The 14,326-nt window shown below is 53.8% G+C and overlaps 1 protein-coding gene across 1 annotated transcript in view; it reads left to right on the top strand.

Moving 5' to 3' along the window:
* The window catches only part of FBN3 (fibrillin 3), a 150,774-nt gene extending 138,425 nt beyond the window's left edge, over positions 1 to 12,349 (top strand). Inside the window, 9 exon segments of the mRNA XM_014949684.1 lie at positions 4,701 to 4,907; positions 5,194 to 5,319; positions 6,465 to 6,587; positions 7,275 to 7,391; positions 7,658 to 7,786; positions 8,451 to 8,570; positions 9,074 to 9,305; positions 10,222 to 10,390; positions 11,161 to 12,349. Coding sequence (XP_014805170.1) covers positions 4,701 to 4,907; positions 5,194 to 5,319; positions 6,465 to 6,587; positions 7,275 to 7,391; positions 7,658 to 7,786; positions 8,451 to 8,570; positions 9,074 to 9,305; positions 10,222 to 10,390; positions 11,161 to 11,535 — 1,598 coding nt within the window. The 3' untranslated portion in view covers positions 11,536 to 12,349.
* Positions 12,350 to 14,326: the final 1,977 nt, after the last annotated feature.

Raw genomic sequence — 14,326 nt, 5'->3', positions numbered from 1 at the left:
GGTGTTTTGGGGTTTGTTGGGGTTTTTTGGGTTTTTTGTTTTTTGGGGTTTTTTTTGATTTTTTTTATGTGGTTGGACTCGATGATCTCGGAGGTCCCTTCCAACCACTAAGATTCTGTGATTCTGTGATTCTGTGATGTGCTGAGACCTGACAGACAGCGAGGAGAAATGTTGTCCTGTCCATGTCCCTAAAGCATGGAGAATTGTGCCAGGGATGCCTTGGGAACCACCCTGCAGGCAGGGGTGGTGGGGACAGACAGGCATATTGTACCCTTGTGTCCATCACTCGCCCTCTTGCATGGACATAAGTCCTTATTCCCAGGGCACACAAGGTAGAGCATCCCAGAAAATATCTTATCTGCTTCCCTGGCATCTTCAGGGCAAAGCAGGGTGTAGTTCCAGGTAGGGCCTGCACCCAAACCCTCTGAGCTGAGCACAGATGCTCTCTCTGGTTGTCTCCCCTCCTCTGCAGACATCAACGAGTGCGTGAGCCTGCCTGGGACCTGCTCCCCAGGCACCTGCCAGAACCTGGAGGGCTCCTTCCGCTGTATCTGCCCCCCCGGATACGAGGTGCAGAACGACAACTGCATCGGTAATGTTGGCTCTCTGCCTTCTCCATTTCCAGCATGGCGTGGGGCCACCTCAGACTATTCTCAGAACAACCACATTCTTCCTGATTGGGCTGGGGCATTCATTACCACCCCTAGATGTCTTCTTGAAAGCAATTAGACACAGAGCAAGGCAAGGCCTACTCCCATGATGGAGAAGGCTCGGTGGTTTTGGCCTCTTCATTGTCCCAGTTGCCCTGAGGGTGGCTTAAGGGTTCGAGCTGGGGGTGATGTCCTGTGTGCATCAGAGCTCCCCAGACATCACAGCTGGTTTTAATGCAATGAGGAAAGAGGTGAGGTTTGGGTGCTCCCTAAGTAGTGTGTCCCCTCTGGTCCCAGATATCAACGAATGTGAAGAGGAGCCCAACATCTGCCTCTTTGGGACATGCACCAATACCCCTGGCAGCTTCCAGTGTGTCTGTCCTCCGGGATTCGTGCTCTCTGATAACGGCCGACGGTGCTTTGGTGAGTGGGGGTCATGGTGGTTGGGAGGGGACCATCCTGGATGTCTGCAATGACCCCTGCCTTTCCCCATCTTCCTACAGATACTCGCCAGAGCTTCTGCTTCACTCGCTTTGACAACGGAAAGTGCTCTGTCCCCAAGGCCTTCAACACCACCAAGGCTCGGTGCTGCTGCAGCAAGATGCCAGGAGAAGGCTGGGGAGACCCCTGCGAGCTCTGCCCACAGGAGGGAAACGGTAGGTGTTCTGGGACCTGGTTCCTTGGGAGAGATGGCTGCCTGTGTCTCCAACATGCAGAGTGTGGGGAAGGTGTGCAGGTCAGAGAAGACGACCAGCAGTGCAAGATGTCCAGCATAGGGGGCTCCTCCATCTGAAGAGCACTGCCTTGAAACTTGGTAGCCCTAACTGGACTACAATATTCCCTGGGTCTCCAGCGACCACAGTCAGGCTTCTTTTTGTTTTGGATCTGCTCCCAGTTCTCTGTGGGACTTTAGATAAGGCAAAAACATCTCTGTGCCTCCAGATCCAAGGCAAGCACAGATGTTTCCCCACCAGCTGGGCTTCTGTGGCCTCCCATGGGCAGTGAGCTGTCAAGCTCTCAGTCGTGCTCTAAAAGCCTCCAAAAGCACATTTCTGCTTCTGTGAGTAGAAGCACTTGTAAACATATCTCACTCTTCTGCTTTCTCCCAGTTGCCTTCCAGGAGCTGTGTCCATATGGCCATGGAGCCATCCCAGGCCCAGGTGACACCCGAGAAGGTAAGGTCCTATCTAGGGAGGAGAAGAAATTTGGGGTTGGGGGGAGGGGGTTGCCTAGAAGCAACTAAATTTAGGCTATTGGAGAGTAGGGTTGAATCCCAGTGGCAGGAGGGGAGGGATGTAGGACTGGGTTCCCTCTAAAGGTCTCTGCTCACCAAAGGTTCAACCCCCAGCTCTGGAGAGGAATACCTGGGATTTCAGGGTCAGTCCTGAGAGGACAATGATGTGTTTCTGACCTCATGCTCACACCATTGCCTTGGTTTTCCTCCTAGATGTTAATGAATGCTCAGAGAACCTGGGTGTCTGCATAAACGGAGCCTGCATCAACACCGATGGGTCCTTCCGCTGCGAGTGCCCCTTTGGGTACAACCTGGACTACACAGGAGTCAACTGTGTGGGTGAGGATCTGCACGGGGAGCTCCTGCTCCCTCTTCCTTTTATCCTCCTTACATCAGAGGCTACGAACATGGGCGTGTGTGTGTGTGTGGAGAGGAGGAATTTGCTTCTCCCCTGCCCCTTTGCTTTTTACCCCTGGCTCTGCTGGGCTTGTTTGAAGCTCTGGTTGCAAGAAGAAACCAGCCTGCACCTTTCCTACCTAATTCCTGATGTGGTCCTGGCTCCCTCCAGATACTGATGAGTGCTCCATCGGCAACCCCTGTGGGAATGGCACCTGCACCAACGTGGTGGGAGGCTTTGAGTGCGCCTGCGATGAGGGCTTTGAGCCAGGACCCATGATGACATGTGAAGGTAACGCTGCTGTGGGGCAACCCCTTCACCCCCATTGCATACTGGGCATGTGTGTGACCCCACTAACAGGTTGAGCAGCAGTCAGGTCAGCCTCCCATTGACAGTGGAGAAAAGCTGGCTGGGGCTCATCTCCACATGAGTGTGGAACACTTGTCCCCTCTGGCTTCCTCTGAGGCTGGAGGCCAGGAGGAGGCCTGGAGACCTGCCTAAATGCAGGAGCTGCCTCACCAAAGAACCACGACCCTGACCCCATCAAAGCTGCTGAGACACCAGGTGTCTGTCCCTGTGCCAGTGAAGCCCATGACAGGAAGTCTTGGTGGAACAAAGCTCTCATGAGTTGAATGCACAAGGAAAGGGGGGTAGTCTGTCCTGCGGAGGTCCACCACGGTTCGTCCCCAGCTGGCTCTGCTGAGAGCACAGAGCTGAGCCCACTCCTCTCTCCTGCCTTGCAGATATCAACGAGTGTGCACTGAATCCCCTTCTCTGTGCCTTCCGCTGCATCAACACCTTCGGCTCCTATGAGTGCACTTGCCCGTCTGGATACGCCCTCCGAGAAGACAGGAGAATGTGCAGAGGTAAAATCCCCCTTCTGCACCCACCAGGGGAGCTCCCACACTCTCCCCAGACCCCTGTGCTTTGCTGGTCCCTGGTGCTGTGCAGAGAGAAAGCAGAACCTCTGAGCTGGCACCTCTGGGCTTGTGCTCACTCTCACCTCTCTTGGTGTCCATGCCATGTGTCCACCAGCCCAGCACCAGGCAGTAAGGATTTATGGAGAGGTGCAGATGGGAGGGCTCTGTTCTTAGTTGCCCTCTGCCCCCAGTGCCTCAGGGCTGGCAGGTTGTAGGTGGTCTCACGAGGTTCTTGGTTGCAGATCTGGATGAGTGTGCAGAGGGACTGCACGACTGCGAGTCTCGAGGGATGCTGTGCAAGAATCTCATTGGCACCTTCATGTGCATCTGTCCCCCTGGAATGCAGCGCAGGCCGGATGGAGAGGGCTGCACAGGTACCGAGGGCCAGGCTGGGAGATGTTCCCAGTGGGGCTGGAGAACATCTTCTTCTAGGCATTGTCCATTTTAAGTACGTTTTATTTTATGTCCTTCTGTCAAACAGCTTCTCCCCGGGGTTTCCCACGTGTCAGAACTTCCTTGTATGTCCCACTAGATGCCTGCACAAACCAAACCTCTCCATTGCTCACCAGTTGAGCAACCTGGTCTAGTAGGAGGTGTCCCTGCCCATGGCAGGGGGTTGGAACTTGATGATCTTTAAGGTCCCTTCCAACCCAAACCAGTCTGTGATTCTATGAAGTCTGGACCATGGGTCTGCATGGTTCCAGCACAGGATGACACCACATTATGCCCTGTGTCCTTTCGGTTGAGTCTTTCCGTGCCTGCATCAAGCTTCTTTGCACTGAGCTGCTTTTGGAATGGCCAACACTGGATGGAAAGGCCCCAACCACCTTGATTTTGGGGAGTCCAGGGCAGGTGGACGTGTTTCTCAGCTGCCTGAGGATGTGGAAGTGGTCCTCAAGGACTGTGTGAGGGCTTTCCAAACTGAGTGGTAGCATGGGGAATCATGGAAAGCTGAAATTTGTCCTGTGCCTGACCACAGCTCTTTGGCTCCTTCCTTTGCAGATGAGAACGAGTGTCGCACCAAGCCCGGCATCTGCCCCAACGGCCGCTGCATCAACACGGTGGGGAGTTACCGCTGTGACTGCAACGAAGGTTTTGAAGTCAGTCCCTCTGGCACAGAGTGTATTGGTAATTACCAAGTCCTGGTGTGTCCTGAGCAGCCTCCCTTTAGTAGTAGATAGTGCTTTTCAGGTGTTTCAGGGTTTCTGAGGGGAAGGGTTGTTGGGGTGTCACCTTGAGCGTTATCCAAACCACGCTGCCCTCCGTGCTGAAACTAGCACAGGCTGCTCTGTTACTCCTGGTGCTGCCACCATCTTAGATCCTGACCTCGCTTTTCAGGTGTTTCAGGGTTTCTGAGGGGAAGGGTTGTTGGGGTGTCACCTTGAGCGTTACCCAAACCACGCTGCCCTCCGTGCTGAAACTAGCACAGGCTGCTCTGTTACTCCTGGTGCTGCCACCATCTTAGATTCTGACCTCATATCCCCACCCTCTCTTTCCAGACACCCGCCAAGGATTCTGCTTCACTGAAGTCCTGCAGACCATGTGCCAGATGTCCTCCACCAACCGCAACCTGGTCACCAAATCCGAGTGCTGCTGCAACAGCGGGCGCAGCTGGGGCCCCCAGTGCGAGCTCTGCCCCCTCCCTGGAACTGCCCAGTACAAGAAGATGTGTCCTCATGGACCAGGGTACTCCACTGATGGGAGAGGTGAGATGGGGCCCAAACCACCTTCAAGGCAGAGGGGAGAAAATGGAGATGTGGGTACAGGCAGAATTCCCCTGGGAACTGGCTGGGACAGACCTACACGGTGCCTGGAGCGGACAAGAAGCTTCTGCAACGTTATCTTATGACTCCCTAAAATGTCTCTGGCATCCCAGGGAGAGTCTGAGCCACCCTGGCATGGTGCTGGCATGGGAGCATGGGGAAAGAGGCAGTATGAGCATGGGGACAGAGGTAGGGTTAGCACTAACAGGTCCTTCCCTCCCTCCTGCAGACATTGATGAGTGCAAGGTCCTGCCCAACCTCTGCAAGAACGGGCAGTGCATCAACAGCATCGGCTCCTTCCGCTGCCACTGCAGGCTGGGCTACACCGCAGACATCACGGGCACGGCCTGCGTGGGTGAGTTGGGAGAAGGAAACCCCTGGATGGCTTCCATCTCTGCTTTTCAGCATGGAAAGAGAAGATCCTGTAACCCCCACCTTGGACCATGCCCTCTGTATGCATGGTCCTCTGTACATCACTCCGTATTGTTTAATTCCTTAAACCCAGGCTCCTTGTCTTCTCCCTCTGAGCCCAGGGCTCACAGGGACTGGCAGGGAGTGGGATCCAGAGCTGAAAGTGTGTGGGCAGCCAGAGCTTCACCTGGCAGAGCAGCTGGTTCTACCCAGCCTGGGTGCCACGTTGGGAATCCAGATGTTGACATAAAAGTGGGGGCAGCCAGAGCTTCACCTGGCAGAGCAGCTGGTTCTACCCAGCCTGGGTGCCACATTGGGAATCCAGATGTTGACATAGAAGTCAGCCCTGGAATCACAGCTGCAGGCATCTGGGGAAACACTGCAGGAGTTGGGGATGTGCTGTACTTCCAACATTGAGATGGTGTTCAGGACCGTGCCAGCAGCTGTGTGTCCTAGAGGCCTTGGCTCCCAGAAACCAAGCTCTGTGCCAAGGGTAGAGTGATATGACCTTGAGCATCAGGACGGGATTACTCTTGAAACAACCTTGCCCTTTTCTCCAGCTATATGCCCTCCAGCCTGGCTCAAAGTTGTGGGCTTTTTCAGAGCCATGGCTGCTACTCCCTGCTGGGCAGAGGTGACAAAGCTCCAGGTGTGTAGGGCTGGTCCCATCCCTGATGTTGCCCATACTCAGGAGGAGCATCTCCCTGTCTCTACAGCCAGGAGGGGGCTGGGAAAGATGTTCCTCAGATCCACCAGGTCACACGACATCTCATGTCTGAGCAGGGAGGTGGTTAACCTCTTTCCCTGCAGATCTCCTAGATTTATTGTGCTGTCTCAACCCAAGGTGCTTCCTCAAAGCCTCTCTCTCTCCTCACCTGCTTCCTGGAGAGTGGGAAAGATGCATTTATCTGGGGCAGGGTGTGCCAAGACCTGTAGGGCCATCTGACCCCTTAGTTATGTGGGGTTGTGAGACCTGGGATCACCTTGTATTCAGGAGCCCCTTGGTCGACTGCATGGTCCAAGGGGTGGTGGGGACCAGTCCAGCAGCACAACCTGTGAATGCTGATGTGTCTTGTCTCTCGAGTCTAGATTTGGATGAGTGTAACCAGTCCCCGAAGCCGTGTAACTTCATCTGCAAGAACACAGAAGGCAGCTACCAATGCTCCTGCCCTCGAGGGTACATTCTACAAGAAGATGGGAAGATCTGCAAAGGTATTCACCCAGGAGAAGGCAGCAGAGACCCTGCCTCATCTCTGGCAGCAGGGGTGGGTGGCAAGAGCTGAAAACCACGTTTAAGAACACCCAAGTCTTTCTGTTCAGCCACAGAACAAGGCTAGATGTGGAAAAAGGTGCCATGGACCCTCATGGACTGGTGCACCAGGTTTTCATCCCTCTGTAGACACTCTAGATCTGTCTCATCAGGAAAAAAATAATATTCCTTGCCCTTTCCTACAGACCACATGGCATATCCCAAGCTGTGCTGAACTCCAGGAACCTTGAACCTGCAGGTCTCCTATGGGTGGTCTAGGCACTATCAGGGTTCCTCCAGCATCTGCCAGATTGGGGCTTTGCCCACCTCTCAGGGTGCTGATGGATCAGGAAGGTGGCTTGAGAATCTGCTAGAATCTGGGATTTGGGGATTACAGGAAAGGCAGGGAAAACAGGCATCTTCCAGATGTGTCTATATACGATGAGCAGCTGAGGTAGGGAGAGGCTCCCTGGACTTGTTCTCATGCAAGAATTGTGTGTGTTGTTCCTGGGGCTGGTCCACATCAGGCTCTGGTCTGCCTAGGACCACTGTATGTCACCCTATACATGTGGGTGCCACAGAGATGAGGTAAATTGACAGACCACAAAGATAAGATAAATTGAGACACATATTCTTTTTTTTTGCTTTAGACTTGGATGAATGTTCCACCAAGCAGCACAACTGCCAGTTCCTCTGCGTGAACATCATCGGAGGATTCAACTGCAAATGTCCCCCAGGCTTCACCCAGCACCACTCCTCCTGCATTGGTGAGTAGAGGCATTCTCTGCTCTCCTCTACAGTACCACCAAGGTCCCCATGGTCTTTAGGCCCAGGAGAGTCCTTCAAGCCATTCCAGCCCCCCAGATCTGGGTCTGGAGCTCTGCCTCTCTCCAGTCCGCCTGGGGTTGGGCATCTGACTTTTCTGTGCTGCTCACCCTGGGTTGAGCTCCATGGTGTGAGGTAGCTGTCTGCAAAGCTGCCCACAGCCATGTCCATGGGGATGGACTGACAGGCAGCTGGGGGTGTTTTCCAGACAACAACGAGTGCACGGCGCAGCCCTCCCTGTGTGGAGCCAAAGGACAGTGTCTCAACACGCCGGGCAGTTACAACTGTGAGTGCCAGAAAGGATTCTCCCTGGACAGCTCTGGTGTCAACTGTGAAGGTGGGTCTTTGTTTCTGGGGCTTTGATGGACATGTGTTCCATGTGGAAGAGTTCCCAGTTCACTCACAGTCTCTAAAGCAGCTGAGTCCAGCCAAGAAGGGACTATTCCTTATTGTGGGGCACCAGAAAACTGCACAGGAAGCCTTGGTGCAAAAGGAGAGGTTGGTGCCTGAGCTGTCTAGAGAGACACTGGCTCTTGGACCAGTAGCACCAAGACTTGGACAAGTCTTGGTGCTGCAACCATAGCAGCCAAGGTGGGGAAAGAAATGGTCCTTTATCTGACTGGAGGAGACATCATGCTGGATGAAACCCACCATGCTACAGGAAAGGCCAGACTTTGAATGAAAAAACACTCAAGCAGGGTGCCAGGGGATATATGTGGGCCTTGGGTTGAAGGTGTTACCCAATCCAAGCTGCAGAGACATAATTAGGCAGAAGAACCGCCCATCCACATGAACACCCTCGAGGAGCCTGCTGGCTGCCAGGCATGTGCCATGTGCAGATGGTCCCTGCACACTCAGCACTGCCCACGAGACAGGGAGAAGGTCTCTCACCACCATCTGTTACGTTGCAGATGTGGACCCATGTGCAGATGGTCCCTGCACACCCAGCACTGCCCACGAGACAGGGAGAAGTTCTCTCACCACCATCTGTTATGTTGCAGATGTGGATGAGTGCGATGGAAACCACCGGTGCCAACATGGCTGCCAGAACGTGCTGGGGGGCTACCGTTGTGGCTGTCCACAGGGCTACGTGCAGCACTACCAGTGGAACCAGTGTGTGGGTGAGTCCCAGGGTGGGGGGTCCTGTAGCTGTGGGGATGGGGGATAGAGGCCAGCTACACCCTGAGTCCCTCTCCAGCCACCTCTGGCTGTCCCTGGCACTGGATTTTGGGTTCATCTCTGCTAACTCAGCACTGATCCAGCCCTTGCCCCAGAGGAGGACCGTGCCTGTGCCCAGAGTTGGTGCCTCTGCATGGTCCCAGGTTCTCTCTGCATCAGGGAACACCAGAGAACATCAGGAAACTGCTCTGCAGAGTGCTGAGCTCCTGGTGCTCCTGACGCCAGCAGCTCCCTGCATTGCAGGAGGATAAAAAAATGATGAAGGCCATCCTTCAAGGCCCTGCATGGGACAAGTTCTCTCAGGGGAACCAGGAGAAGGGAGCCTGCTGCCAGCTCAGCCATGGCCATGGGCAGATTTCCTTGGCCATGTGGGGTGGGGAGCACCAGCAGCACAGGATCTCCTTTCCAGTAAGTTCCTGACTGGTTCTGGTGTCTTTGGGTACAGATGAAAACGAGTGTTCCAGCCCCACCGCCTGCGGCTCTGCCTCCTGCTACAACACTCTGGGGAGCTTCAAGTGCGTCTGTCCCTCTGGCTTTGACTTTGACCAAGCCTTCGGTGGGTGCCAGGACGTGGATGAATGTTCAGCTGGTGGCAGCCCCTGCAGCTACGGCTGCTCCAACACGGATGGAGGCTACCTCTGCGGCTGTCCCGGGGGCTACTTCCGAGCAGGACAAGGGTAAGGGAGCAGCCAGCAGGTTGTCCCCACAGGCACTTGAACATGGGAAGTTCTACCTAAACATGAGGAGGAACTTCTTTCCTGTGAGGGTGGCAGAGCCCTGGAACAGGCTGCCCAAAGAGGTGGTGGAGTCTCCATCTCTGGAGACATTCAAACCCCACCTGGACACGTTCCTGTGCGACCTGTTCTGGGTTGGACCAGATGACTCCAGAGGTCCCTTCCAGCCCCCTATCGTTCTGTCATTCTGTGAGAGGTCCCTTCCAGCCCCCTATCATTCTGTCATTCTGTAGTGCTGCAGGCTGCCAAGTGCATGGTGCCCCCAGTTTTCTCCAAATGCTAAACAAATAATGCATATATATATATAATATATAAAAATGAATTCAGTAGTGTTTATGAAATGCTGGAGAGTCCCTCAAAGAGTCAGTGCATCAGAGACACATCAACTACTTAAGCACACACATTAGGGGTGCTCCATCATCATCATCACACTTCTGCAATCTGCCACCAATACAGTTAGAAGGAGCCCCAGGAACCAGTAAGCTCCCATTCCCATGAGTCCTCAGCTTTTCCATGCCAGACTGGTCCTCACCCATCATGAAATCCTCATGACAACGCGCAACTCCTCTCCCATTTCACTAACACAATGGTTAGTGCAGCTGCTAGCACTATAGCTCTGCAGACCCATCTAGTCCAGGGTGTGGACATGTTAGACCTACTGGCCACATGGAAAGAAAACGTGGCCTGATCTGAGAGACATGTCCTGTGAACAAGCCATTCTGTACAAGCCATGTCCTCAATCCATGCACGGTCCTCCATGTGTTTTTGGGTGCCTTGTGGAGAAGCTGTGAAAGCCATGGTAAGATTTCCTTCTTGAAGCATGAATCTGAGATGGGTCTCTCTGCTTTTCTGCCACCAGACACTGTATTTCTGGCTTGGGTTTTGGGAAAGGTTCCTACATTCCTGCCCCCCAAGAAGAAGATGAAGACAACCTGCTCTCCCCTGAAACCTGCTACGAGTGCAAGATAAATGGCTACCCCAAGAGGGGTCGGCAGCGACGCAGCGTCAATGGCACTGAGAAGCACCAGGTAAGAAGTCCATGGCATCCTGTATGGGGTGGAGCAAGGCGAGAGCTGGGTCACTTGGGGGGACAACTGCCTGGAGTGGATCCCGTGCCATGTCCCCATTCCTATGGGGCTGCCTCGGGCCAGACAGAGCCAGCAGCTCACTCTGTCCCCTGGTGGGTGCTTGGGAGTTTGGGGGTACCACTGAGTCCAGAAGCCCTGTGGACATGGAAGGTCTTCCACGATATATTAGAGAAGGTCAGGACAATCTTAGGGGGGACACACTTGTGTGGTTTGGCCACAGATGTCTGGAGATTTGTGCAACCAAGAGATAAAACATACGTTTCCTTGCAAGGGGAGCTGATGGGGGAGCAGTCCCCGTAGGGCCATAGAGGACCATCAGCTCTTACTGTCTGACTCCAGACTGGACCTGCCACCATAAATACTGGATATTCCTTGGAGGGAAGTTCTGGCCTCTGTCCAAGGGTCCCCCAAGAAGTTCACTGGACTGGGAGGTCATAATGGGAAGAAATGCCCTTGGGGAAGAAAATGCCTCTGAAGTTATTGGTCCTTCCCTTGAATATGAGGGCTGTGTAAGGGCTGGCTCAGTCTCAGAGACACAAACAGGGTACTGAGAAAGACTTGAAGGAAAGCAAGGACCATAGAAGTTTTAGCCACCTCTCAGAGCTGCTTTAGGGTGGCCCATGGGGCAGAACTCCTCTAAATCAAGTCCTTCACCTGGCCATGAGCTTTTCTTGCTCGCTATGAGTAACGTGCCTGGTTCCTTTTTGAAGGATCACACTGTGAACTTGGCCAGTATGGATGTGGATGCTCCTCTGTCCATGATGCTGAACCTCTCTGACCTGGCTCACAAGGAGCACATCCTGGAGATCCTGCCAGCTGTGGAGCCCCTGGAGAACCGTGTGCGGTACCTTATCTCCCACGGGAACGAGGATGGCTACTTCCGCATCCACCAAAAGGAGGGGCTCAGCTACTTGCACCTCGGCCGCAAGAAAATAGTGCCTGGCACCTACCTGCTGGAAATCGTGAGCGTGCCCTTGTACCGCAAGAGGGAACTGCAGAAACTAGAGGCCAAGAACCACCTCAACTACTTAGCGGGGGAGCTGGGCCAAGCACTGAGGATGAAGCTCCAGCTCCAGCTCTACTAACGTCCGTGAGATCTACCCACCCAATCGACAGTACAGCCCTTAGCCTTCGCCATCCACACCTGGAAACAGCTGCCTCTTCTCTCGCTGCACCCCCCCTGCCCACCACCTCTTCCCCCAACCTGCACTGTACAACTTGATGGGAAATGTCCCTCCGGGCTCAGGCCCTGCTTTGGCCATGGCAGGGGCACCCCGCTTCATGGGGTGCTTGAGTCAAAACCCAGCCACACACCCCAAAAGAGCTCGTGAAAAGCTTTGCCAGAGGTTCAAACCTTGTTAGCAGGAACTCCCTCCCTCTGCTCAGCTCTTGCCTGTCTCCTCCAACCAAGGTACTGTCAGTCCGAGCCGGCAAGGGCAGGAGCATGGGGAAGCTGCCTGTCCCTCATGGTCACAGGCCACGTGCCACCCCACAGCCCAGGAAATGTGAGGGGGGTTGGCTGGGGGCAGCTCTGGAAGGAGCTACGGTGTGGTATTAGTGCATTTCCCAACAACTCTTCTTCCTTTGCTTCTGTGTTGTCGTGATGGTGCTGCAGGAACCATCCCAGGCCTACCCTGGCTGTGCTCTGTCTTCTCTCTGTCCTCTCCGTGTTCCTCCGCTCCTTTCGGGCTCCTCTGTCAAACAGGAAAGGTCACCTCTGAGTGAAGTTCAGGTCGCAAACCTCACAGCACGACGCAGCCAGGCCCCAGGACCACAGGCTCCTGTAGGGAACTTGGGGGTTTTCACACTCATTGCATCCCTGCCCTCCAAAGGTTGGAGCTGGAAGGGCTTCTCCAAAGCTCCGGGGGTGAAGGTGTCCTTCTGTAAACGAGGAGGAGCTCTGGGGAAAGGCAAATAATTGCATGGTTGAATGTGGTTGGACAAATTAATCTGGTAGGAAACATGTCATGAGGCTGGTAGGGAGCATCTGGATGCTCCCTGTGCCAAAGGAGGGCTGGCAGGAGGCGTGTGGCACCCTTCGGGGATGGGTTTCCTGGTCACCACCCCCACGAGTGTTTGAAAACCCCCCGAACAGTGTCCCACCAGCAGGAACGAGATGGGGATAGGGGTGGTCTCTTCAGCCTGGCAGGAAGAGAGAGGCAGGGAGAGCCAGAGCTTCATTTTGCAAACATATTTTCCTCAACTCCCAGCCCCCTGTGACTCTGGTGCTCGTGGCCAGGTCCCCCCCACCAAGTCAGGAGCACTTCTGCAAATGGGGGCTGCAGGTCGCTCCCCTCTGGTTGTCACATTCGTCTTGGTCAGTCCAAGGTGACGACAGAGATGGACGGTCTCTGGTTAATGCAAAGCCAAAAAAAATGCACTAAAAAAAAAAGTGTCTGGCAAATAGTGAATTGAGTGAATCAAGGTCTCTCTGCTGCCTCAAGTCCAGACCGTTCTGTCCAGGTTGGCTCTTCTTCCTCCCTCCAGAGTCTTCTTCACATGGCTGGTCTCTGCAATGCCACTTCCTAGGTTTGCATGAATCTCTCTTCAGTTCTCCATCAGCCCTGTGCATCACCACAGGCCAGAAAGGTGCTAATTCACTCCGGTGACACACAAAACTACCTTCTCAACCAATCTGAGGTGCTTTCAGCTTCCAGAAGCTGGTGCTGGTGTTTGAACCGTCAGCGTTAGTGCACTGTATCCATCCACCCTCTCATATTTATGTATAACCACCAAAGTTACGATTGCTCGTTGTTGTGAGGAGTGCATATTCCTGTAGCTTTTTTTTTTGGTACTTTTTTTTGGGGGGGGAGGGGGGGCAGAAGGGGGATCTTTTTTTTTTCCTGGTACGCTGCCGCCGCATGGGGTGGGGGAAGTGTATGTATACTGTATTTGGGCTCACGTCAAACTTGAAAACTCTTTTTTTTTTGCATAATGCAGCTCCAGACTCTGGATTTTACAAGAGTCCCAGAACTTGTGACAGGATGGGTGGCCTGATGATTAGGGTGGTGGTGGTTTTTTTTTATTATTTTGTTTTGGTTTGTTTTGTTTTTCCAACAGGTGCTTTTTAAAAAAAAAATAAAATAACTATTAATAATAATAAATTAGCAGAGGTGGGTTTGTGTGTGTGTGTTGAGCCACAAGTCTCAAATGAAAAAGCTCAAGGTTTCTTTCATTCCTCTCTGGTGCGGTGTTTTGGTTTTGTTTTTTTTTTTTATTGACATTTCTTGCTGGTTGTTTTTTGGGAAGTGTTGAAACCCAAAACCTGTGCCCCCCACCCCCGCCCCCTGTCCCGCACAGAGAGGTGGCTCTTTGTGGAATTCCTTTTTGTATCAGAAGCAACAGCAACAATAAAATTATTTTGGGTTAAGAGGGTCTGTGTCTTCCTCCTCGTCTGGGCGCAGCATCTTCTGGGGCTGGGGGTGGTGGGGAGGAGCATTCCCAGCCTGGGAACTGGGCTGGACCCATCCAAGCTCCAGCTCGAATGAGCCCAGGCTGGTTCCTTGCCCCTGCTTCTCAGGGACAGATTTTTCACTCTTGCACCTTCACCCAGCTCTTCCAGCCCTGCCTGTCTCAGCACCTATTGCGGTCCTTCCTAAAGCCTCAGATCTTCTGCAGATCACAGACCCACAGAATGGTTTGGGTTGGAAGGGAACTTAAAGCCCACCCAGTCGCAACCCCTACCTTGGGCAGGGACACCTCCCACCAGACCACGTTGCTCCAAGCCCCCTCCAACCTGCCCTTGAACCCTTCCAGGGATGGAGCAGCCACAGCTTCTCTGGGCAACCTGGGCCAGGCTCTCACCACCCTCACACCAAACAAGTTCTTCCCCACAGCTCAGCTCCATCTCCCCTCTTTCAGTGTCAAACCCTTCCC

This window comes from Calidris pugnax, unplaced genomic scaffold (assembly GCF_001431845.1).
Source record: "Calidris pugnax isolate Ruff unplaced genomic scaffold, ASM143184v1 scaffold173, whole genome shotgun sequence".
NCBI classification, from domain to species: domain Eukaryota; kingdom Metazoa; phylum Chordata; class Aves; order Charadriiformes; family Scolopacidae; genus Calidris; species Calidris pugnax.
This window is presented reverse-complemented; position numbering and strand designations above follow the sequence as displayed.